The 27,323-nt window shown below is 33.7% G+C and overlaps 2 protein-coding genes across 2 annotated transcripts; one reads left to right on the top strand and one right to left on the bottom strand.

Moving 5' to 3' along the window:
- The first annotated feature begins 10,649 nt into the window (after positions 1 to 10,649).
- LOC107793441 (ras-related protein RABG3f) lies at positions 10,650 to 16,168 on the top strand. Its single transcript, XM_016615792.2, has 7 exons — positions 10,650 to 10,827; positions 11,192 to 11,218; positions 11,376 to 11,475; positions 14,467 to 14,613; positions 15,043 to 15,123; positions 15,297 to 15,442; positions 15,799 to 16,168. Exons 1-7 carry the CDS (start codon positions 10,775 to 10,777, stop codon positions 15,863 to 15,865), a joined length of 621 nt encoding a protein of 206 aa, XP_016471278.1. The 5' UTR covers positions 10,650 to 10,774; the 3' UTR covers positions 15,866 to 16,168.
- Positions 16,169 to 18,290: 2,122 nt separating this feature from the next.
- Positions 18,291 to 25,456, bottom strand: LOC107793442 (SWI/SNF complex subunit SWI3D-like). Its single transcript, XM_016615793.2, has 7 exons — positions 24,861 to 25,456; positions 23,820 to 24,346; positions 23,013 to 23,585; positions 22,315 to 22,478; positions 21,669 to 22,237; positions 19,646 to 19,836; positions 18,291 to 18,997 (listed from the first exon to the last, which is right to left on the bottom strand). Exons 1-7 carry the CDS (start codon positions 25,357 to 25,359, stop codon positions 18,677 to 18,679), a joined length of 2,844 nt encoding a protein of 947 aa, XP_016471279.2. The 5' UTR covers positions 25,360 to 25,456; the 3' UTR covers positions 18,291 to 18,676.
- Positions 25,457 to 27,323: the final 1,867 nt, after the last annotated feature.

The following is a 27,323-nucleotide window of genomic DNA, read 5'->3' as shown; positions in this document are numbered from 1 at the left end:
AAAGGATTTAGGTGCTTGTGTAGGAGTTAGATTTAAATTAAATTAATACCATTTCAGGAAAATGAAAAAGAAGTTTAACAATCTTATTTTTTGGTTCCAATACGAAGAAAATTATTGCAAACTGATTATGCTAAGATTTTTTTGTATAGTTTCGGAACTGAAGTGCTAAACAAATTAGAACGGGATAAGTATAGTTAAAAAGAAAAGTTAACTTCATATCCAACATGAAGAAAAGTGCAAAAATTACACTATATAGATTAGAGTGTGGTTGGATAAGGTTAAGATCCATTGTGAGTGGAATCGTTGATGGACTTGACAACAACAACAACAATCCAGTGTAATCCCACCAAGTGGGGTCTGGGGAGGGTAATATGTACGCAGACCTTACTTCTACCCTGAGGGGTAGAGAGGCTGTTTCCAGAAGACCCTCGGCTCAAAGAGGCAACAAGAGACACTATATTAGTACTATCAATAGACTCATAATAAAACAACATAAAATACCATAAAATCCATAACATAACATACATACCATAAAAACAAAGTAACAGCAATATACGAGATATAGGAAATACGAGAATATGTAAGGTATTAATACACAGAAGATAAAGCCCATCATCAGTAGTTGATCAATAACATCCTAAGACTAATTCCTAACCGGCTAGTCTCACTCTAGTGCGCTGTAAAAAAGACATCACAATTTCCCCTAACCTACAACCTTAATGCTCGATCTCCACAATTCCATGTTTAGGATCATGTCCTCAGTAACCCTAAGTCGCGCCATATCTTGTCTGATCACCTCTCCCTAATACTTCTTAGGTCTCCCTCTACCTCTCCTCGTACCCACCACCGCCAGTCGTTCACACCTTCTCACCGGTGCATCAGTGCTCCTCCTCTGAATGTGCCCGAACCATCTGAGTCTTGCTTCCCGCATCTTGTCCTCCATAGGGGCCACACCCACCTTCTCTCGAATATCTTCATTTCTAATCTTATCCTTCCTTGTATGCCCACACATCCATCTCAACATCCTCATCTCTGCAACTTTCATCCTCTGGATGTGTGAGGTCTTCACCGGCCAACACTCGGTCCCATACAACATAGCAGGCCTAACCACTGCCCTATAAAATTTACCTTTCAGTAACAGTGACACTTTCTTGTCACACAGGACTCCCGTCGCTAACCTCCATTTCATCCACCCAACCCCTATACGGTGTGTGACATCCTCGTCGATCTCCCCAGACCCCCAGTCCCCACTTAAATTAATTAAAAGTTTGAAATTAAGATTGGGCTACCCAGTTATATACAACTACAGTATCATACCAGTTAAATACAATTTTTATATAAATTTTATATAGTACGTTTTTTATATATTTTTTACCTGATTTATACATAGTAAAAACAAATTTCATACAACTAATCCATATCTATTTATCTATATCTATATTATTATAAAAGCATGAATAAAATATCGGTTTACAAAATTAACCTTATAATATTAAGCATAATAACTCACAATAAAAGGACATAACCGGATTCTAGATATTTGTAATCCTATTAGTTTTAGGACATAATATTACAAGTTAGGAATCATACATGATTAGCTTTAGGAATCTTATTACTACATGCTAGCATGTAAACCTAATATTTTTAGGAACACGCTAGGTTTCCTATTAGTATAATTACTTTCGGATACATATTTTTAGTCATGCAATCCTATTACTTTAGGATATTCTTCTTAAAAAATTCTATTACTACTTTAATTTGAAAACCTATTATAATGTGCTATTACTAATTTAATTTGAGAATGTATTATATTGTCCAAATTTATTTAGAAAAAAGAGAGCTTATTTGTTATAAAAGCATAAATACAATATTGATAGACTAAAATAGTACTAAAATATTAAATAAAAGAACTCATAGGAAAGAACATAACTAAAATAACCCGTTTTTTTACTACAAGACCTTCTATGTTAATTTTTTAATATTTAATTTTTTAAAATTAATAAATTATGTCTATTAAATTCTTATTAAAAATATGTAGGAAGGTTTAATAAAATCAATTTCATAAAAATCCTCCATTTTTGCAGTACATTACTACTCAATAATATCAAATACGAAAAAAAAATAATATTAAATGGACTGCATAAAGCATTAAAACTGGAAAAAAAATATCCCTATAATATATTTTTATATTATGTTTGAATTATTTTCCTAATAAAATAATATTTTTTAATTAATTTTTCGTGTAATATTGAAAATATACCCAATTATTAAACAATAACTAAAAATATAAATGTATGAGAAAGAGAAAGAAAAATAGTTGGTAAGAGTCAAATACTACTAATGATTCTTTAAACATAAAGATATAAAAGTGGAATGTCAGATCGATCTTTTTACTCTTTGAAAAGAAAATTTATGGTGGATAAAATTATAATTAAGATTAAATCTTCAAAACAAGATATGGACTACTATTATTAAGGATTTGAATCAACATAAAATAAATTATTTTTTGTGTTAAGACCAAATAATTAAATTTTTCAATTAATTATTTGGCAAGAGAACTCAATTCAATTATTTTTTTAAATTCACCATATGAGTAAAATTATTTTTCAAGTTAAGAAAAATCTTAGGTTACATAAATTTATTGCATAAAAAGAACGTTAGATATTACAAAAATAGAACACAAAGTAAAAATGTTATTATAATATTAAGAATCAAACGGACATACAAGTGTTTGTTGAAGCACAATCAAAACTAAATCTTGAATAATAACAAGCTTTCAACATTATATTATAAAGAGTTGACTCTTATAGCGGGATTATCCTTTGTAGACGCCTCCGGCTAAATCGAAATAATGTTTCTATGTCATGCATTATTTGCAAATGTCAAATCAAGATGTATGATACTGTTTGCAATAATAACAAATGGCGTACCAACAATGATATTATTATTAGGCCACTTAGATTTGATATACATCTTCAAACAACCGAAATAATCATCACAAATATATCAAAGTAGAGCACTGGTGCTAATTTTATAAGAAAAATTGATAATATAGGATAAAGTGCTTACGGCTAAATGTCAAATGATCGACACAATTGCCCGAAGTTCTGGAGATATGTTTAATATAAACGAACCGTTTGGTGAAAAATTAATGGTTTAGAAGGTGATTTCTGTCAAGTACTATCAATAGTTACAAAATCAATGAAAGCAGAGACCGTAAAACTAGCTTGCCAAAATTATACTTATGATCCCAAATGAAAAAGATTCAACTAATAAAAAATATAAAGTAATAACATATCCATTATTCAGTAACTTTTTGCTTCGTGTCAGAAATGAAGAAGAGCGTCTAATAAAAGAGATTTGGTTCTTCCAGAATATTTGGTTATCAATCCCAATTGTAATACTAGTGTATTTAATAAGGAAAATATTTCTACCAATAGATTAAAACGCAATTTGTGCAAATTGCATGATAGAAATTTAAAATCCATCTTAGCCAGCAGAAATGAATATGTTGATCAACTAAATAAAAGGTTAATTGCGAAATTTTATGATAAAAATAAGATATTTTTTTGGTTTTTGATTCAGCAGAATATGACACCAACAATTACTATCGAAAAGAATATTTAAATACTCTACTACCAAATGGCCTTATACCACACAGGTTTGTTGTCAAATTTATTTTGTCTTATCTATGTTAGTATCACCATATAAGTAATAGACTGAGTTAAATTGATCTTCCACTGCATATAGATTGATTTTGAAAAAAACTATGCCTGTCATGCTACTGAAAAACTTAGATCCGCTGAATAGCTTATGTAATAGCACATAAATGGTATATAGAATTTTTGACAATAAACGTCATACATGCAAAAATTATGACACTGGTCAATGTGCTTCTAAGTATATTTTTATCCCCAAATTCAACTTTCATCTTCCGAAACTAAAGAATATTCTTTTCAATTTGTGTGAAAATAATTTTCGGTATGTTTATGTTTTGCAATTATAATAATTAAAGAACAAAGACAAACATCCTAAATATTTAACTATATTTATCGCAATATGTTTTCTGGCACGAACAACTATATATTGCACATTCAAGAGGAATATCAATTCGACAACAAGAGTTTTGGTTATGGTAGAGCAACCAAAGCATTAGAAGGAAATATACACGAAAAATATCATCTATAAAGAAGTGTTTGGTAAGATATCATCAAAGTAAATATTTTTAAACTATAATATGTAATTATCTAACTAACATGACTAAATTGATCATTTGTGTAAGTTCTGATGATGTCCTTTTATTTTGAATTCACGTATTATACTAATGTAATAATATTTTTCGGCTTTCAAATGATTTAAATGGTTAAACCATCATGTGTCATTATTAACGTGCATCGAACGTTCATAGATACTAGTTATTATAAAAACACGAATAATTTATGTTAAATGCTGAATGACTAAAATATCCTCGAAACTTTGATAGACTTTTATGCCCTTAAAATTTTGAGTTAAAGATAGATGTAATTGTAATATTCCAAATATTACCTCAAGAATATAATTCTTTCTGGATTAAAACTGATCCACATATGCCGACAGCAAATCCTACTCTACTAATATCTAGGACTTCTAATAAAACTACAAAATTGGTAACGTTGGAAACTTTATGAATTTGGATAAACTCCTAATATATTTATATTATACTTGTCACTTGATAAACAACTTACATAAAAAATTGTGGCATTCTTTAACCAATGTATAAATTTATTCGTATCATTGTGTAATTTTAAAATATTTTGTTCCATTTTGTGATGATTATCACAACGTTATTATGATTTGATTTGCATTAAAAATATATAACTTTTATTTTAAGCAACTCATCATCTAACTCTAACATTTATTTATGGTACGAGTTTGTAATGTTCGGCATAAAATATTTGTGTAATGCACGAGCATAGAGATTATTATTATAAAAGAACGAATATTCTACGCTAAATGTTGTACGATAAAAATATCCTCATTTATGTCCTTTGTAATATAATTATATATTGGATAAAAGTGTAACTTAAAACCTGGACTAATATTAATTCAGACCGAATTATAATCACAAACAAATTTAGTCGGACCTAAAAGTAAAAATTTTAAACGATCATATGATTTGGAGTTGGATAAAGATTAAGAATCATAGAAGAAGACCAATTCTATTAAAATTAATTATGTAATATTTATAAGCCAATTGTAGGTCTTGTTATTATAAAAGCACGAATAATTTGTGCTAAATGTTGCACGATAAAATAGCCCCCAAGATATTGATGAACTTTTATAATCTTAAATATTTATATAATTTAAAAATATAATTATAAATCACCTAAGGCTAAAATTCTTTTTCGATTTAAACTACACATAAGCCAAACTTACTAAATTAAATTTGGGTCAAATTCTTTTGGGTTTTTATCGTTTTGCGTCTTTGTGGTAGTAGCTTACTTCTTCGTGGACAACATAAAATTCCAATGTCGGCATACCAATCCTACTTGGACTATAACCGGACAAACAAGGTTAGATTCAAATATTTATCTCGGCCGCAAACATAAAAAGCAAATGAATTAAAACTCGAGTGATTAGAAAAAAAAATATTATGAAAGAACTGCGAAGAAACTAACATAAATTCATTTCCTTCTTAATCTCTTATTTGGCATGTGTAACAAAACTTACTCTTTAGCAACAAAAAATAAAATAAAATTACGAGCAATATGACTCACTAACATGACTGAAGGAGTATCCTCTTCAAATGGCTTAATTATTTAATGTAGGAAAATTATAATAAAATTCAGGAATAATTTTAGAAAGGCTTTACAGAAAAGACAAACATTGATAATATGATTTGTTTTTTTAAAGTATGCTTTTAATACGATGTTCATTCCTTTTGAATTCAACTATTATGTTGATAATATGATTGATTTTCAGTTTAAAAGATTGTTGTAGTTTTACTGAGACAATTGCTTTTTAATGATTTTTCCTTCTTGTATGTAACTTTTAATAAATCTAATTCCTTGTTTTTTCATATATTTATGATAAATTTAATTTTTGCTCCTTTACGTATAAATAACCGACTAAATGTTTACGTGCAACGCACGTACATAGAAACTAGTACTATATTAAAAGCACGAAGGCCCTTAGCAAAATGTCGTTCACCTTTTTTTTACCCTTTTTAGAATAGAGTTCACATTGGACAAAATAGTCATTTAATTATTCTCCTAGCTAATATTTAGGAGTTTGAAATTAAATCAATTTTTACTTATTTAAGCTTTCCTTATTTGAATTATATAATAAGTCTTAATTTTAGGACTTTAAAATCATTATGATTCTCCTTATTTATTATCGTCCATATTATTAGAATTTAATTCTAAATCTTAATTTCGTTTATTATATTATTATTATCCTTCTGCTTCTTCTATTTGTTTTATAAAGAACCATGCATGACCTTGCATAATTTTATGTCAATCATTTGTCTTTGTTTGATGTTTTGCTTAGCTTCAACGCTGGATTTTCAAAATTTTGTTATAAAAGGGTATAAAAATCTACCAAGTTTACATGATTATATTGTATATCAATATTTAAGGTTCATGTAAAAATTGGTGGGTTTTTATACCTTTTAGAACAAAATTCGCATTTAACATGAATGTACCAAAATATAATTTTGGATTTTTCTTGAGATTTTAGTGTTTGCTTTGAACCTTTTCTTTGCTTAAATATTGTGATTCAAAATAATCATGTAAAATTGGTAGATCTTTATATGCTTTATAACAAATTACTCCTTCAATATGAATGTACAAAAATATAATTCATGAAATTTTTCTTTAGACCTAAATGTTTGCTTAGAAAATTTTCTTTCTTCAGCATTCAGTCTAACAATTTCCAGCTCCCTATATTTTTAAAAAACAATATTAAGCTATGGGTACACGCGCAAAATGTGCACCTTATTAATCCTTAGCAAAATATCGTTTGTCTTTTTTACTCTTTTAAACAGAGTTTACATTGGATAAATTAGTCATTTAATTATTTTTCTAATTTGGGAATAATTATTTAGTTATTTTTTATATTTAGGAATATTTATTTAATTATTTTTTAATATTTAAAATTTTGAAATCAGTCTAAATTTTTATTATTAAAACTTTCCTTATGGTGATACTTTTTACTATCAATATTCATTTCAAACCTACGTATGATTCTACATTGTGAAGAAAAAACGTATCACGAATGTAAGTCATTAAGCCCTAATATTTTTTTTTGTCTTTTGAATTTGATAGGAAGTTCTAAATTCAAAGTCAACCCCAGTATTTAAAACTATACATTATATGTAGGATTTCAAAGTTGCTTCCAATATTTATTAAACCCCAATACTAAATACATAATGTTTGGATCCAATATGTAGAACTTATTTGAACTATGCATTATACCATAATTATAATAAGAAATATAATAGTAACATATAAAATAGGAAAATCGCGTTAGACAACTTTAGGTGCTTTTAGCCCCTTTTAGGTTTAGGAGTCTTTTGTTTGTTAGTATTACATTAGCTTATATTAGTTGTACTAATGTTTTGATTTTAGCTTATTGAATGTGATTTCTTCATTTATTGAGCTAGCTAAATTTCATCATTTGAGGAATTTTTCTTTAATTTTATAATTATGTATAACTCGCACATATTATCTAATAATATTCACTTGAATTTTTTAAAAATTATATATTCATTGGCATGGTTACACGCGAAAAGCGCGTACCCTAAGACTAGTTATATATAATACAACTTATCTACAATTTATCTACAACTTTCATACATTATTTCTATCCAGTTATATACAACTACAATATCATACAACTTAAATACAATTTTTATACAATATTGTTCAACTTTCATACAATATTTAAATAAAATATATATATATAAACAACAGAATACAATTTTACTACAACTTTACTATAATATTTGTAATATAATGTATGTCATGTCTTTTTCTTCGAGTTTCAATATGAAATTCAACCAAAATCAAGTCTAATCTTTACCAAAATACTCTCAAAATTGAGATATAAACTTCAAACCATATTCTCAATTGTTTGCAACAACACCCAGTCCAAACAAATAATAGTTTTTTAAAAACCCTAATTCGAATTCAAAGCTTCAAAGCTTTTTAATGGTGTCAATGGTGGAATTGCTGTTCTCTTTTCCTTTCGTTTACATTACTGAAATTAGAAATTGAAAGATAGAGAGAGACTTAGAGAGAATCCCAATTCTTTGCAACAACACTCAATTCAAACAAATAATATTTTTTGAAAATCCAAATTCGAATTCAAAGCTTCAAAACTTTTTAATGGTTATCAATGGTAGAATTGTTGCTCTCTTGTGCAAGATACGTGGGAGGGGGGGGTATGGAGAGAGAAATGTGGGGGGAGTGGGGTACGGAGAAAGAAAAGTGGGGGGAGTAGGATTTGTACGTTATAGTGATTGTAGGAATTGATTAATTATCCATAAATCCTAAAAATGTACATAATTGGTAATTTTGTATATATGAGGTAATTAAAGTGAAACTTGAGTAGGGAGAATAATAAAGTTTCCAATAGTGTATGGGTATATAAAAATCCCAAAATATTATTGAGAATTTTTAAATCATGTGTGTTTAACTATTTTTAATCTTAAAATTAATACGTAGACTAGGTACTACGTTAGTATATTTGTATGAATTCTAATTTTCTAAAGAAATATTAGCGTGTGGCTCCAAAAGTAATGGGTGCTTAAGCACCCAAAACTCAATACACAGATCCGCCACTTCTCGGATGGCTTATCATCCCGTATTAGAGTAGAACTTGTCCTTACAAAAATCAACTGTAATAATTTCTTAATTTTTATTTTATATTTTTCGAAACGAATATTAAATTAAATCTTTTGAAACATAAGTTAAGAATTATAATGATTTCAAGAGATTCGTAAGTATTACCTTTATCCAAAATAAATTGGCATCCTATAACAACACATAACAGAATTTGGCATTTTTTTAGCCTTATATTAGGTTTGGCAAAGATAGCCCCAAACAATTGGCATTATATAGCCAAATCTTAAACTCTCTTTTATATTCTCTCTCAAAAAAAAAACTACAGGCTTATTTTGGCTCCCCCCCCCTTCTCTCCTTGTATTTCTTCTTCTATCTCTTCTCTTTTGCTCTCATAGTTTAGTAAAAATTCTTGCAAATTATGCAACAAAAATCAGTAGGATGAAAAAGTAAGGTTGATCTCACATCAGAGAAAATCAGAAGCAAAAACTAAGAGAGAGAAAATATATTTTAACTTTATTTTTCTTCTCTTTTTTTTTTGAATGAGTGAGTGTGATTTAAATTGGTTGAAAATACATAAACGAGGCTATATACAAAATTTGAGCAAGATTAGTAAAAACTAAGAGAGCAAAAGTATATTTCAACTTTATTTTTCTTCTCTCTTCCTTTTTTGGTTGGATTGAATGAGTGTGTGTAATTGAAATTGGTTGAAAATACATAAACGAGGCTATATAAAATTTGAGCAAGATTAGAAGTGATTTAGACTGGTTTCAGGTAAAAAATTAGACCTAAAAATCCAACTATGATATGTGTATATCACGTTATATATTGTATATATCACACACAAGTTTTTTAGGACATCTGTGTATATCACTTTATATATCGCATATACAACACAATTGTTTTATGCACGCCCGTGTATATCAGATTGTATATCGTATATATAACACATATTTTTATGGATATACACAAATACACATAATATATATGAGATATCACTGATATATATAGAGAGATACACGGGTTACAATAGGGGATACACATATGGAGTCTTCTTGAACTTGAGTTCGGTCAAATCTGAAATGTGTTATACAAAGAAAGAAAATAAAATATTAATAATATATTTTGATATACACATTATTATTATGTTATACACTATGATATACAAATAATATAATTATTAATTATTGATCAAAAAAAGAAAATAAATTTTTGATATAGCATGTTTAAGCAAGTTCTAAAATATAAAAATAATAAATATAATTATGGGAGTAAATAATATTTTGGTATACAAAGAAAATTAATTTTTGATATACACAAAGAAGAAAAATAAACTTATGATATCTATTTCGGTATACACATGTCCGATGTGCTATATGCTGTGATATACAAATAATACAATATTTTTATTGTGATATACATTGATATAAAGGCAGTAATAATTGATAAAAAGGCAGCAATAACTATATATATAATTTTATATTATTGATATACAAAAAATAATATTATTTATATACAAAGAATGAAAATAAAATTTTAATATACATGTTGATATAGACAAAGAAGAAGAAAAAAAGTTGTGATATGCATATTATTATTGTGATATACATTTATTGGCTATTTGATGTCAATATCTATAACTAGGGCTATTTTTATTGGTATTTTGTTATACCATGCCGAAAGCATTAAAATCGTTCTTCAAAGAATAGTGTGCCCAAATTCAGCCCGGCCCGGCCCAATCGAAGCCCAAAAAAGCAGGCGTAGGAAAGGTCGGTTGACTGTCGAGTCCAGCTAAGTTCGTACTACTTATTATGCTCAATAACAACTACTGGGCATCAATCATCAATTCTACTAGACTAGAAACGTCTGAAATTGCCAACTGTCTGTGTTCCTCACGCCACACACACAGGCGCGGAGTTTTCTGAATTTAGTCAGATCGAAGTCCGCCGAAGATGCCTTCACGCCGGCGAACGCTTTTGAAAGTCATCATCCTCGGTGATAGCGGGTAAGTTCTCTCCTACGTCACACGGTTTTTTTTCTGTAAATTCAGATTCTTAATATTTCAACTTTCTCCTTTTCATTGTATTCTAGGGTTCAGTATCGCATGAGTCATTGCTCTTCATGTTTATTTTGCTAATTATTAAGTTTTCCTTGTTCTGCTAATAGATTGATTTTTCATTATCGTGATCTAAGTTTGGGATAGAGCGGAATAGTAACGTCGGATTCATAAATTCATTCATGCATTAGTGTCTAACTAGTTGACAATTGAGGCTGTGTTGATTTATTATTTGATTTATCGTGATCTAAGTTCCGCAAGTTGCTGAATTTTCATTATATGTCCATGAACCACTTCTCTTTGTGTTTTGCAGGGTTGGGAAGACCTCGTTGATGAATCAGTATCCTCGAAAGCTCTGTTACCTAATTTTTTTCTTAGTGTTTGTTCAATTAGTAACAAGTTCAAGATTATTAAGAAACAGTTCGATTCACTTTTCAGATGTGATTGTACCGTATAATTGAATTGCTGAATTGTCTGCCTTAACTGATTCTTTATAGATATGTAAATAAGAAGTTCAGCAATCAGTACAAAGCAACTATTGGAGCTGATTTCTTGACAAAGGAAGTGCAGTTTGAAGATCGGCTCTTTACATTACAGGTTTGTCATATGGTGTCTGATTGCTGTCTATTGACATATAAATCCACCAAGTCATGATTTTCCATATCAAATTTTCAATGCCTAGGTCTTCTATATTCCTTTACTCATCAGTGATTCCTTCTAACAACTCCAGAAGGAGGGAGGAATAGAGACAGTAAATATCAAAAAGGTCATGATCAATAATGCTAATCTTGTGACATTCCAGACCCATAAAAAAAATCTTGTGATGTTCCAGTCTAGGAATAATGAAATTTTGAAATAAAGTAAATATCATGCTGTTGAAGTTATTAGTTGTTAGTAAAGATGTAGGCTTGGTATTGCTTGATTACCAGCAGTTTCTTGAGATGTGGCATCTTCAATGAGTTGAAGATGTGGCATTGAAGATGTGGCGACCAAATTCGTTAATGGTGCATTCTTTTTGCTACTGTATGCCTCTCCCTATACTTCCTATATGGATACTGTAGATTCTCCTGCCACAGAACTAGAGATTGAGAAGATAGTCTTTGGCCTCCTGGGATGGCTTGTTTGCTGCTACTATTAATAGAGGATGGTGATGATTTCTGCTGTTAGCTATGTAGGAATATAGAACACAGGAAATGGAATGGAATTGCTTTCCGAGTTGATCAATAGGATTTATCCTTTTTAAATATCTTGAAATAAGGATACAAGTATATGCATCCACATTTTCAGCATTATCTTTGGATTCCTCTGCTTGAGCTGTTTTCACTTTTATTATTTATTTGATGGGTTGCAACATTGTGTTTTCTGAATTGTTACATGTCTCTTTGATTTCAAGAAAACAGAAGTCATGTTTTAACATCTTCACTAGAAAAATAAAAAGGGGTGTGTGTGTGTGGGGGGGGGGGGATAGAGAAAGGGAGGTTAATAGGTGACTTGAAAAATGGCATGCTAGGGTGATTGTATAAATTCTCTCAGCCAATCACTGGAAAAGAAAATTTGTGAGTCAAATTTTGGTTTCTTAAATAGAGAAGGGTAAAGGGGTGGCCTCATTACTCATCGAATTCGAATGATGCGCCACTGCATCTCGGGGATTTCTCAGTTATTAAAAAATTGCTGGTCTCTTAAGTATGATCTGGGACCCATTTATCTCTATTAATATATGTCTAGGTATAGCAATGACTCCATTCCTGTGGCAAAAAGTTCCCATATAGGACTTTATCTTACTCTGGATGAGTGACTGAGTTATAACGCAATGCAGTAGAGGTTAGTTAAGTGGATGGTTTACATCATGTACTAAGCTTTTTCCTCAGTTAGGGCATTTCTTTTGGATATAAGAAGATAGTATTTGTATGCACTGATCTTCTCAGATGATACTGTGTCAGTGACAGACTTTTTTGGTTATTAAGCATGTATCGTTGATGGATTTCGGTTTAAGTGTTTCACAAGAGCATGGTTTCTTACTCTGTCCCAATTTATGTGGCACTTTTTCCTTTGTAATCTGTCCAAAAATAATGTCACCTTTCTAGGCTTCTTTTCTAAGCTTGTTTTAGACCACAAGTTTCGGAAGTCTTCCTTTCTTTTTAAACTCCGTGCCTAGTCAAATGATGCCACATAAATTAGGACAGAGGGAGTAGTATGCTTTTATCAGTATTTCTTTGTTGTACTTGTGAGAAAAAGAAGAAATAAACAATTCTTTTTTGTTCCTTTCATATAGAAAATATTCTATGTAGGGTGAGAAATAGGTTTCGTTGGTTTACAGACATTTGTTTCTTGCTCATTATCACTAGTAGTTTTCCTCAGTTTGGACTGTTTTTTAAGAGTGTATAGGAAGTCACCTAACCTAATAGTGAGCTCTTTTTGGGGATTGTGGAACGGGAACCTACTGGCATAGGTGGTTAATGGTCTCGGTGTTGCTCTGGCTTCCTTGCGATGGAGACTGGAGTATTACTTTCTTCACCTCATTTAACTAGAATTATACACTTGCAATGCTGCTTAAACTGGGGATGGGTGTTTTAAATCAAATGGATTTTGGTACACATGCTTGTGCTCCTGTCAAAAAGAAGTAAGTGGGTATTAAAGCCAGTTTTGCGGATTTTGAATGCAAGTACCTGAGTGAGCACTGACTGGCATTTTCACGGAAAATTTGTTTTAGGACTCCGTTTAAAAGTTCTCCAAAAAGATACTGCAACTAATGCAAGTCCATAACTAAGCATTTTTCTGAGATGGCAGTCCTTAACTAAGCATTGACTGGCATTCTCATGGCAATTTTAGTGCCCATTTGCAAGTTAAGTTAAGCTGCCCTTCCCAAATGATACCATATAACACTGGACAAGGTAATAGTCTGTGAGATGGCAATGGAAAGAACTGGTTTCAAGGGGAAAAAAGAAAAATATCGGAGACCATTAGTTTGACCAAAAAAGTTAGATCTCAATCTTTGATGTATAAACAGGAAAAATGGAGGACTTAACAGTAACAGAGGTCATACTATGTCTTCACTCCCAGTATGTTTTCCTCATTCAACCCTGCATCAAATATCACAATAGCTTACCTGAACACCCCCTCCCCCCCCCAATTCATTTTAAAAAAAGGACCTAAATTTGATATATGGTGTTTCTGTCATTTATCCAAGTAGTTCCTGTCATTGTACTTAAGTTTGGTTCAATTCTGTCTGAGGATCCACTGCAGTGAAAAGGATGGTGTATGCCTTGCAGGTTTCTTTTTAAATATCCAACCTGAATATTCTGTGTATCTAATCCAGTTCTTGCTTTGTCAACAGTTCATCTCTCTCTCTCTCCTCCTCGTTTTCCTCCTTAGATCTACTCTTTGATTGATATAAATTTTGATGTCTGGAAAAATTGCTCAATGAGCTTTTACCTAGAAAATGATGCCTTAATTTCAAACATCAGCAAGTATTAGGTTCGGTACTGGGGAGAGGCAATGGGTGCATGTATTACCAATTTTATATTTTACTTACGGACAGGTCAACCTGGTCTGCTTCCTGCTCTAACTTCGATTTTCTGCTGGGTCCAGATTTGGGACACAGCTGGCCAAGAGAGATTTCAAAGTCTTGGTGTTGCATTCTACCGCGGTGCTGATTGCTGCGTCCTTGTGTATGATGTAAATTCAATGAAGTCATTTGAAAACTTAAACAATTGGAGAGAAGAGTTTCTAATTCAGGTATTACTTCTTTGTTTGCTTCTGCCGATTGTTCACCAGGTTTTTTCTCTATTTGATTCTATTTTTACCTCCTTACGTTTAACTGTTTTTAGCCCTATTTGCCTCTGGCTGAGATGACGAAATTATGAGTTTTTCCCTCAATCCTCATGGATCTTGTTATGCTTCATCTTTCATGAGTTGCTGATTTAGTGCTTCTCCCTTCTTTTGTTATCTTGCTGATTCTTATGAATCAGCCGCTTGTATTTGTTATAGCCCATCAGTTTCCTGTTTTTTTAATCTTTTCGCCTAGAAATTACGGGAAGATTGATGTTAAAAATGATGATATTAGCTGTTTGGTATCTTAACCATTTATGAGCTACTTTTTCCTCTTTAGACAACTACTCAAAAAATATGGGATGAATATTCTGATGGGTAGGAATTTTGCTGCAGGCAAGCCCGTCGGATCCAGAAAATTTTCCATTTGTTGTGCTGGGGAACAAAGTTGATATTGATGGTGGAAACAGTAGAGTGGTAAGTTCCTGATCCAACTAATTGTATATTGTGCCAAACCCCCTCTTTTTAGTTCCTTGTCTGTTGCTCTCACCCACTTTTTCGTGGCTACTATAGTTCCATAGGGAGGACTAGTTGCATGGAGGTGTTATATTCTTCTCTTTCATGAAAGATGCTCATCTGCTCTGTTTTAGGTGTCGGAGAAAAAAGCTCGAGCCTGGTGCGCTTCAAAGGGTAACATTCCCTACTTTGAGACTTCAGCCAAGGAAGGCACAAATGTAGAAGAGGCTTTCCAATGCATTGCTAAAAATGCCCTGAAGAGTGGGGAGGAAGAAGAAATGTAAGTTGGAACATTATCTATACTGATTTTCTTTTTCACCGGTATCTATAGTAATTGACCATAAGATTCTAATAGTAGTACATTATACGCTCAAGATAAAGGAAAAAGTTTCTATCTTCCCAATAAAGGGTCAAATCAGTTTGAGACAACCTGAAAAGAATGCGGCACATTACTTTGGAAACTAGGGAGGTAAATGCGGGGCATGTGATTTGTAGGACCGAGCACAACTCTTCTAGGCTAGATTTATACTAGATGAAAATTAGTTTCAGTAATAAGATATTTATTACCTTCACTGTAATCGTGATACTAATTTGCTTTTTACTTTTTTTTTCTGCCACAACTTTTGTACGGTAAAGATACTTGCCCGACACCCTTGATGTTGGCACTAGCAGTCAGCCAAGGACAGGTGGATGCGAGTGTTAAACCAGTTCATCATTTTTGAGCTGATTATAGATCTTGCACCTGCGAAAATATGGATTCCTTTAGCCCTCGGTTTATTGTTTGCATCTCTTGTGGTGTGTTTTTCCGGTAGATTATCAAGTTGTACCTGTATATTAGCTTTTGCAAGGGGAGCTGGTTGGTTCCTTGGTGCTCGAACTCTGTTGGTGCTATTTATGTTATTACTTTGGTGAACCTTCAAGATTTGATGGATGGATGTACGCATCTCTGATGAAAACTTTTGCTTGCTAATAATTGTAGAAGCCATATTCAGTTCTTTTTGCTTTACCTTGCATTTGTATAGTTTACTAAGCATGTGCTTCACATATATGATGTCTTACAAATGATGAAATAATTGGCAGTCGCACAGTATTAGGGACTTGAGATTACTGTGCGACCACGCCAAACATTGTGCACATTAACTAAATCAAGGCCCATCGCCGCGTGGTAACTCAGTACTACTAATAAGAGCATAGGTGAGAAGTCCCAAGAAGTTATCGCATTTTGAATAAAAATTCTCAATACCACTCGCCTAGAAGAAAAATCAAAATTGCATTTCATTATGATCTTGCGCATCAGTCGAAAGCCCAAGATAACATAGATATAAAACTAGTCTGCAAAAGCAAAAAAAGAAACCTGCAGGCTGCAAAGGACAGCGGTCTAAAGAGAACCCAACAGTGTTGGATGACGGGGCACAAACGCTAACCATACGATTAGTACACTGGTTTTGTGTAAAACAATAGACACCAAAGAGACATTACATGCAGCCACTAAGACTCCAAGTTACATTTAGAAGCAGTTTTAATAAGCAAGAAAATCATGCACTAGAATAGGAGAAAGGAAAGGATGCACAGCAACCACATTCGTCTTTAAAATAGAACACCTGATTAATTGAAGCAACATCATATTGTCTGTTAGAAGCCAAATCAGGAAGTTGTCGGGAGGTGCACAAAGAACGCCGCAGGTGAAAGATAAAACCAAAACGAGCACTTTACTATCATACATAGAAGCATAAAAGATCTCACATTTACAATACATTAACAGAATATAATGTACTAGAAACCACTTATATTTCACGGTCCAGTCTAGTCTATCAACTTTGCTTTCCAGCAATGAAACAACTAGCAGACATCAATCCCAAATTTCAGTCACCGGAATGTGATTAACACATGACAACAAGTGCTAAAATTTATGGAGCAACTACCTCTTCCAAATAAAACTTGGCAAATGCTCGGTTATAAAATAGAGAACCAGAGCGTTTTTCACAACCAAATGAAGTAAATAAATAGAGAATCAGCGCTTGGCAGCTGCAGTAGCAAGTTTGAATGCGAATAGGAGGAAAAGGAGCCAATTATCTCTAAAAATTTCACTATAATAATAACTTGAGAATTCTGAAATGTAATTATGGCCAGAAAACTACTCTAACCGCTGTCTGGATGGATCACAATTTACAATTATACTGGGTGCATTCACAGTCCGAAAAGTTAGCAGTACTTGCAAAACAAATCTGTGAACAGAAAAATCCTTTTAATAACATAAAAAGTGAAGTGAGTATTAAGCATTTATAACAAGGCCGACAAATTACTTACCCTACTTTTAGATCCACCAAATCCCCCCATCCTTTATATTCAATCAAGCTAAATATTGAATAAATATGCCCCCACTGAAAGGTTGGAAATGAATTTAACAAAATAATTAATTGTGGAAAATTTGAGGAAACTTGTCCACTATCAGTTGACAAATTGACAAAAAAGGAGACAGATTGCCCAGAAATGTCTGTAGCTTTGGTGAATTTAAACCTGGAATCCAGCAAGATCTGAACAAAATGTTGACATGATGGTCTATTTTCGTGGAAGATAGTTGTTTATCAATAAGAAGGAAATAAAGCACACTCCATGGGGTAGCCTGACGGGTGAAAAGCTGGACTGCCAGTGACTCTATATGAATTATTCTTATATGTCTAAGTCTTGGCAAGCAAAGTTGTCAGGTATCTATGCTGGTGGGAGGTGACCAGTACCCAGTAAATTACTCGAGGTGCCCAAGTTGCCCCGGAGCACCGCCATAAAAAGGAAGAAAAAGTATGATGTTTCGTGGTCACAATTTGTGTCTGCTGCAGCAAACACAGGCCAGTTTACATTGTTAGAAGACAGAGATAAAAATGAGTCCATAGACAGATAGCCAATCAAACTTAATAGAGACCACATAAAGAAAAACTAGAACACATAACAGAAAGAACAATAGCTTATCAAAATTTTAGTTACTGCAAGAAGTCTGAATAATCAGTCTTCTTAACCAGCCATGGAAAAAAATTAAAGGAAAACTGTAAGTAAAATAATGTGAAGGAATTAGACAAGGCAAATGGAAGAGGGGGAGTAGGGAGGTGGGGGAGAAACAAAGAAGAACTTTAAGCTTTAGAGGATGCAAAAACAAGTTTTTCTTTCATAACTGAGAACCATTACCAACCTATTGCCCCACTCTTTCCAAGGTCCCACATCTTGAATATTTAACTTACATGTTCTCAGAATTCTATCAGTCCTCAGATTCCTTCTCATATAGAAAAATATCTATTATCTAAACCAATCCTTTCAGCTGGAATTTGGATACACAAAGAGAGCTTTTAACTTCTGCAGATTAGCAAGTTTAAGTTAATGAGGACAACAATGATGAAAGGGTAGACACATACTCATCATGACGAAAGGTACTCGAAGACCGATTCTTTGCTCTTTTGTTTTCTAGATGAGTTCATCCACATGCACTTGAGAAAATATTACTTGGTTCTAACTGAATAAGCTTAACCTACTTTGAGGGCTGCATTGAATTTCCTGAAACTGTTGTAGGCATAAAAGAGCTTGGTGTAGGAATTCCTGCCATTATGGGTCTTGAATTCGGTAGCCTTTGGGAGCTCATTGCATTTAGAGGCCTAGGTGCAGTCATTCCAGGCCTGTTAGCAAGTAGTGATTGTGGCACAGGACGAGATGAAGAAGCATATCTTGATTGAATTATTTGATTACGCTCATGGATAAGCCTCTGTTTTGACCTCTCCAGCAGTTCTCTGACCCTCATAACCACATTATCCATGTCACTAAAGAAGGTTAACTTGCTCTCCAGCTTGTGTAACTGCAAAGAAGCAACTTGAAGGGTTGAGTGCTCTTTGAGAAAAGCAAAGCTAAGAGAGTCAAACTTAAATCAGCTCAAAATCAAGTCGGCAGAACCTGCGAGAATATGATCAAAACTTGACCAGACAAGTCCTAACTCAATGATCAAACTCGGTTAGGATTCCTCCAATGTAAAGCAACATAAACATTCAACCAAAGAAGGGAGAATAGAGGATGTATTTCCCAAGAGATAGAGACAGTCTACCATTCATCTATACAACACTGTAATTTTTTCTCTTCTTAAAGGAAGACAAATACATTTTATACTCCAAGTGGAAAACAGCTTATTATCCATTCCTTAATTACGAACAAATCATCCAGAGCTGCTTTGAATGCTCAAGATCTATTTCAGCCTACATCTTGCATTAAACCACATTAGCCGATCAGTCTCAAGTTTGACTGGAAGCCTAACCTAGCAGAAATGGGTGAAGAGCTTGCAGCTGTTGGATGATTCCCATAGAACGTTAGGAGCCCAATAGATACAGGTACCTATTGCAGGGTGGGAGGTGACAGGTATCTCATGGAATTAGTCGAGGTGCACGCAAGCTAGCCCGGACACCACAGTTATTAGAAAGATACAATTGTCAAAGAGCTGGCTGGCCAAAATTACCTGCTTCTCTATTAATGACGTAGTAAGCTGCCGAATTTGGTCCTCTTCTTGATCTGCAAGACATTTTGCCTTGACTGCTGCAGCCGACAGAGCAGTGACTGCTGCACGATTGATCTTATCGATATCCAGATCATTTTTGGTCTTCAAAGGATCTTTTCTCCCATCTACAGAGTCTTTCGCTTCTCCAGCCCCTGAGCAACAGAGCACCAAGGGAAAAATTCAGAATAATAGGAGTTACAAATTCTTAAAAGCCTTGCTATAGTGCAGAGAGAAGGATATGAATGAGTTTTCCACTCTTGGAAGCAACAAAAAAGAGAAAAACACAGCATAAGCCCCGAGGCTATGGCAATCGCACTTTCCTACTCCAACTTTAGATTTTATTGTAGTAATTCCTAATTATCTAAACGACTATTTAAAATAATTGGTCCTTGTAACATTTAACCCTTAAGGGTAAAACTGTTTTTCTAGATGGTTTGAAACCCCGAGGAAGATCACTCTTGATGAAGAGGAGATCAATACTGTAATTATCATGTTCCGAACAGCACAAGCATTTGCTTGCTATTCTTTTACCTTTCATCTAAATTTGTTACCTTAATTGATTCTGAAATTCCCGCATACAAAGTCATATAAGAGCTTCCACACAAAAATCCTAAACTGGCCACCTTACTTGTCCCACTTTGCCCATCATTTGGGTTCCCCAGCTCCAACAATCCATCAACTCACTGCAGCCCCCCTAGCCCCTCCTCCCCCTCCCAGCATTGCATCTCCTTTCTAAAAACTCCTGAAATTCCTGTCCCAATTCCACACAGGACCGGCTCGTCCTCCCAATTCCACACCTCTCCCGTGTTAGTTCAAGCTGTTTTCATTTCAAGGTCAACTCATCTCTTTTCTCTCTATCTACCTTTACCTGTGGATTCTCATCAATGATTCCCACCTTACAAGAGGGGACTATGCATGTGTAAACTCTCCATTTCATATTATATGATGGTAGCCCAAGAAATGTATCATTGTATATGTCACTTTTTGCTTGAGTAAGAAGCTGAAGATGATAATTAAAATCGAGTATTATAGCAATTGTAATGGTAGTAAATATTAAAGGTAAAGCTAGTTGGATTAAAAAACGCACTATATCAAAGTAAATGACTACGAATTCTTAAAGTTATTATTAAACCATGATATCAATGGCATGGTGTCGAACACTTTTTAACAACCCTAAATGAAAGAGTATAAATAAATCGAGAGAGAGAGTGTGTGTGTGTGTGCATGACACTTAACATGAGACTAAGACAGTATCAGAGGGATTCAATTTAAAGCACCCAAAATAAGGCAGCAATCATCCTTACAACTTTCTGCGGGTTATTTGTTGGGAGAGGGAGTTGCAGGGCGCAATAAATGACACAGGGGAATATGAGAGTTCGGAGAGGTGGGAGATAAGAGGAATTTAGAGGGAGACTAATACATTGTGTAGCGAAATAGGAAAGATAAAGGGTGCTGGAATAAACTTCAGTGTCATTTTAATTTGAAGATCTGGGTTTGGTGATGAGAACTAAAGCACTGTCATGTTACCAATTGCAAACACGAGTAATGGCCGAAGACTCAAAAAGATCCTCTCCTATTCTCTTAGTTGAAAGATTATTTTATAAAATCAATAGCTTGCTGATTTTCTTGTAAATGCACATCATGTATTTTTATTTTATTTTTTATAATTAAAGGATGCCATATAGCTTTATGTTGACGAATCGTATCCACTTGTGCTTGCACTCCATGATTAGAATATTTTCCACTTCATTTTTAATTAACTGTCTGTTTCCAGCTTTGAAGCTCGGTGGATGATAGGCCCGCCTCTCTATCCTTCTCCACTTAAGTACCTAACTTGGTTCACCAGCTAGGATTTGAACTTGTTACATGCACCAATAACACATCCCATTGTACTACCTTTGGCATTGAACCAAAGCCCTAGCGCAACATAATTAGCAGAACTTAAACTATGCATAAAACATAACACCAAATTGAGAACTTGGACCTGTATTTTCATCATTTTCAGCTACAGTGTTCGATTTCGCAGATTGCTCAGGCTCCTTTGATTGCACAGCAGGCATCATATCCTCGTCTTTAGGAGTATCTGGAGAGTCAGAAGGCATGGCTGTTAAAGCTCTATCAACTGACTCCTTTTCAAAGCCGGGTGGAAGCTCTAATTTAGACGTTAGATCATCTGATTCTGCTGTGGTACTTGGTGCCTTTCCCACTGCCAACCCTGCATCATCTGGTCCTTTAGGTGATGCAGGTTCCCCATCTTTGTCAGTAGGAATTTGACTGGATTGCTTTGAAGTATCAGATTTCTCTGGATTTTCGTCATGCGCAGAGACCAAATGCGTCGCTTCTCCAAGTTCCTTTTCATTTTTCTCTTCATGGTTTTCACCATCCTGCTCTACACGCTTTTTCTCAATGTTCACTTCAACTTTGTTCTCTTTGTTTGGTGCAATTGACAAACCATTCTCATCGATAACTGATGTCAATTTTTCTTCTTTCTGCATTTCAACATTCTCATCCTCATCTTTCTTATCTTCTGGATCAACTGATCCATTAGCAGGTCTGCATAACTAAATTAGCAATTAGACTACAACTCAATTCAATACCTGTTAACTAAAGCTAAAGGGAGGAACACAAACCTATCTGAATCAGGTGATGTCTTCCCCTCTGGTGGATCTTCCAAAACAAAACAGTGCCTTAAGGCTAGCTGCTCACCAGATGGATTGCCAGAAATGGATTTCAAAGAGCTGCGTACTGAGGCAGTAACCCTGTTAGCTTCTACCAGTTTCACCAGGAACGCTGCCTAGAGAAGGAAAGCATCATAATGAAAGCAACCAAAACATTTTTTTTCAGAATTATACAGAAAACATTTATTCCAGTAATCACTTTGGTTTTCCTGGTTTCAACTCCTCCTCTCCCCTCTACTTTTCAAGGGCAAACAGCAATATCACAAAGAAAAGATGGATTGATCAGTAAGTTCATTGTGTTCATCCATATTTTGATAATAATCAGAGGTTTAACAGCAGAACAGAAAACCAACTGGATTATACTTTTAACGACTGCCTCCTTTGAACGGAATTAAAATATCTCATTGACACGCAGTGCTAAAATCAAACCCTATCCTTCTCAAAACAAGGTCTCAGACTGTAAAAATGGTGAGGAAAGACTTCCACCGCGGGAAAGATTTGACCTTGATCAAGTAAATAACACAAACAATTTGATTTCATTATTCTGGGAAAGACATGTAAAGATTTCTAGCTTTCAATGGAGTGCCTTGAGCGCTCAGTTGCATCACAATTGTGGTTGAGCCTATCAAAAGGAAAAGAAACCAACATACCAGTGCCATTACAGGATTTCCAGCTTCCGCAAATGAAACACGTTCTCCAAGTGGAGGATAAGAACCAACAGCTGTAAATGCATCCCTCAGCGCGTTGAGTGCACAGTTCTCACCAACTTCCTCCCGAGGAATTAGCTCATTCACATTCTCTGGCTTTGAAGTTTCCACTGTGGATGAAAGCTGATTGTCATTTCCATCATCCTTTCTCTCTTTTGTTTCTGGGGCATCAATACTGGCTGATGTATCATCTTTAGACAAAACTGTGTCTTCTTTTTCTTTAACACTCTTGTTACTTTCAACATCAGTATCCAGGAATATATCCTCTATTGGCATTTCAATAAAGTGCAGAATACACTGAGCTTTGGTCTTCGTAGCCACATGCTCAGCAATTTCATTCCAGTTTTCCTTATAAAGCTCTAGCGCCTCAAGGAGAAGAAGAGTCTCCTGATCTGTCCACTTCCCACCACTTGCACCGCCAGCCTCAGCAGGCTCCATAAGAATGAAATCTGAAGGGGACATCCCAGATCCAAACTTCCCGTTGCTGAAGCATTCGCTACACAAGTCAAAATCTGCCTATGTAGTAAAAACAACAAACACAAGAAGACAGTCAGGCATTTAAGTAAGTACTCAAGTTTTGACAAATATACTTCAGAAGCGACGATGGCGTTTTAATATCTAATTGAACAAGAAATTATGAACCATACAACCTAAGGATATTAGAACATGGACAAGCTGCATCATTTCTCATATCAGTGTCTTATCTCATTAGCCCTAAAAGGAAAAAGGACATTAGCATTGAGCAAATACCTGCTTTTGACAATGATACCGCTTTCTTGAGCAGTCCGCTGAACAAGAGTTACAATGGTACTCAACAGCTGGCCCTTCAGACTTCATCAGTTCTTCAGCAATAGCTGACTCTGGAAAGAACCCAGAAGACAGAGGAGTAGCTACACTAGACCTCGGAAGAACTGGGGTCCATGTTTCATCTGATTCAAATCGAAACAACTTATCAACCAAAGAATCTGTCTTTGCTGACTCGTCTGCATCAATATCAACTCTCATATCTGAATTAGTTTGTGGGAACGGGTGGTAATTAATTAAACCACAGTAATCTAAAAACTCCATCACTTCCTGCTTTGCATCCAAATCTCCTGATGAGAGCTCAGACAAATCATTCAACTCAATTTGAATGTTGGGGTCAGCGTGATACTTTTTCATGATCCAATTCCGTATCTCCGTGTATATTTCTGAATTCCTACTTTCTGACTTCCCACTGAAGAATGACGGCATTGTTCGTTTCTCCAAAGGATGAACCTTTGTCCAAGAAAACCAACCTAAGAACTTTGAAAATGTCATAAAATATCCGGAAGATCCCTAATGCTTTTAAAATTTAGTAACAGACTATAGATTAGAAAGATGAGAGAGCAATTTCCAGTTTAAACTTTTGAAAAACTCTTTCCTTTTTGGAATGCCTAAATTGTTGACACCATTCCATTTCTATACAACTCCGGCAATTGTCAAGAAATAAAATTCATTGTTGTTCAAATTCTAAACTATGATATGATATTTTCAATGCCAAACTAACTTTCAACCATTACTTTAATAGTTTCTTCTACTATTACTAATAAAGTGTACAAGTCAAAAATAAGATGGAAGAGTATTTACTATGAAATTGTAAATGTAAAAACTTCTCTTTATTTGTAAAGTAACACTAAATCTATCTCAAAGATATAAACTTTAACCTCATAAATTCAATTTCTAGTTTCAACCAGATCTTCAGCTTACTCTATCAACAAACATATGCAATTCCTCAACTTCCAAATTTATAAAAGGCTACTTATAACTCACCGGCATGAGTCGGAACAACGTGAGCATTAGGATCTCGGGATCTAATTGCCTCAATTTCAGCTTCAATTTCAGCCTCTAATGCCTCCAAATCCTCCTTAGCTTCATTTAACTCTCGCTCAACCTTCAACGCCTCTTCTCCGCCGGCCACAGCCGTTGGCAGCACCTCCGATTCACTCTTGACACCAGAACCAGACGGAGAAGCAGCTGCGGCGGGGGCGGGGGCGATGTTTGGCTGCTGGCGTGCAGCTCTCGTGAGGGGACCGTTGTGGATCGGTGGAAAAGGTACTGATGACTGCTTCTCACGCGCCTGACGCTTCGACGAAGTTGACGGAGGAGTCGAACCGGCGCCTCCGCTTCCAATGGCGCTTGCTTTTCGTTTCTGACCGCCGCCTCTCCGACGAGACGTAGGTGCCTCGGCAGACGGGACATCAGCCGCTTTCGTCGGCGTGTCGGTAGTCGCCGGTGGTGGAGTTCCGGCGTCCTTCCGTTTCTCCTCCATTATTTGAGAGCTGAACTACTTGCAACTACACTCAGATCGTCGTCTTCGAAAAGGAGGATATGTATTTTTTGAGTCTCAGGGTTGATTCGTTGCACCGTCGGTACATGCTAGTTTACGTGGACTCTCTAATAAAAAACGAAAATATTCATCAACTAGACCAGAACCGTTGATGACATTACCAAGTCTTTGCTTCAGTGCGTATATAGAACGGCTATGGAAAAAATATTATATAAATATTATATTTGATTTATAAAATAAAAGTATATGTTCTTAAAAATAATAAATGTTGGTCGTGTGTGCCTAATTCATTAAAAGAAAGAGTACTGCATAAAATTTTTCAATCATCTGTTAATATATTCAATTATAAACTTATTTTAGTTTTATAATGTCATCACTCCAAATTTAAAAATTATCATTCTTCCTTCCCAGTTTCAATATTCACACATAAACCTTAAAAGATTTATAATTTAATTTTAAAATTTTAATTTAAGAACTTCACCAAAAAATGAATTAGGTTGATGAAATATTGATAGTCTCCTGCTTATTTTATCTTCTTCTTTTTTCTCTTTGAACCTACAATAATTTTGACTTATTTTCGATTCTTTTTCCTTATTAAACCAACGACAATCATATTTGTTAGGGATATATCAATTGAAAAAAGAGTTTCCCACTTATTCTCTTCTTTTTTTTCTTTTTTCTTTTTTTCTTTTTTTTTGTCTCAATTTTGAATTTGGTAAAATCAAATTTTATTTGTATTTAAATTTTATAAAGGCAAATAACATTTTGCTAAGGAGTTTCGTGCTTTTAATATAGTATATAAATATATAAAATATAAATATAAATATAGATATAGATATAGATATAGATAGATATATAAATATATAAATAAGAAAATAAATTAAATTTTATTATACATGCTTTCCAACTGTGATTATATCTTGATTTAACTTTGTATAGCTATTAAGAAATTGGGAATAACATATCTTCCATTTGGTAAATTGGTATAAAGATATGATGTTACTTAATTTAATCAAAATCTAAGAGAGAAAATATTATATAAAGAAAAATAAATATGAATCTTCATGCGATTTTGGACAAAAAAGTCATCAAATAAACTCTTTAAATGAAATTTATTTTAAATTTGTTGTAGTTTTTAAGTTTCACATTGACACAGCACTTAAGAAGAAGAGTGAAAAGTTCTACTATTTGGTAAGAGAACATTTAAGTCAAAAGCGTGTTTTAGTATTTAAATTACAATTATTGGTTAAATATTTGGTTTTGAAGTAATAAATTCTAAAAGAAAAGAAATTATAAACTAAAATCTTACTCGATTTCAAGTTCTTAATTATATAAGTTTGTACATAGTTCGAATATGGAAATTTAGCCAGTAAATTTTAATTGATTTTGTAATCCTAAATATTAGGAAAATAATTATGACTATTCCTAAATATTAGAGAAATAATTTAATTAATATTCCTAAATATTAGCTTATACATTAAAAAGTAAAAGACTATTTTGTCTAGTGTGAACCCTATTTTTAAGGGTAAAAAGACAAACGATATTTTACTAAAAGCTTTCGTGCTTTTAACATAATATAGATAGATATAGATTAGTAATTTATAGAAATTGGTTAATTAATGGTGTTATTTTAAGTGCTGATACCTTTTGTCATTTAAATTGAATATATATTGAAACTAATAAACAAGATTTCAACATTTAAATTGAAATTTTCACTTCCTACTTTACCACATTGAGAGTGGTTCAGATAAGGGAACTCACCGCAGTCGTAGCGAAAGCGAGTCTTCATAGGATAATTGCCACTGCTTATGAATCCGAACTTGGGTGATCTAACCATGACCAGGATAAAACTTGGGTGAAACTAAGTGGAGGTCTGAACCGATTGATGTTGAAGAATCAGCGGATAGAGCTTTACTTAGTTCAACATGTGCTTTGGCCCTCTATTT

The sequence above is a fragment of the Nicotiana tabacum genome, chromosome 7, assembly GCF_000715075.1.
Source record: "Nicotiana tabacum cultivar K326 chromosome 7, ASM71507v2, whole genome shotgun sequence".
Taxonomy (NCBI): Eukaryota; Viridiplantae; Streptophyta; class Magnoliopsida; order Solanales; family Solanaceae; genus Nicotiana; species Nicotiana tabacum.
This window is presented reverse-complemented; position numbering and strand designations above follow the sequence as displayed.

Bases quoted from the DNA above. Each gene is read 5' to 3' on its own strand.
- LOC107793441 (XM_016615792.2), top strand. From the start codon at position 10,775: ATGCCTTCACGCCGGCGAACGCTTTTGAAAGTCATCATCCTCGGTGAT. The intron at 11,476-14,466 runs GTTTGTCATATG...TGCTGGGTCCAG, and splicing joins ATCGGCTCTTTACATTACAG to ATTTGGGACACAGCTGGCCA. The intron at 15,124-15,296 runs GTAAGTTCCTGA...GCTCTGTTTTAG, and splicing joins ATGGTGGAAACAGTAGAGTG to GTGTCGGAGAAAAAAGCTCG.
- LOC107793442 (XM_016615793.2), bottom strand. From the start codon at position 25,359: ATGGAGGAGAAACGGAAGGACGCCGGAACTCCACCACCGGCGACTACC. The intron at 23,586-23,819 runs GTATTTGCTCAA...TTTACTACATAG, and splicing joins GGTATCATTGTCAAAAGCAG to GCAGATTTTGACTTGTGTAG. The intron at 22,479-23,012 runs GTATGTTGGTTT...TTCCTTCTCTAG, and splicing joins GAAATCCTGTAATGGCACTG to GCAGCGTTCCTGGTGAAACT.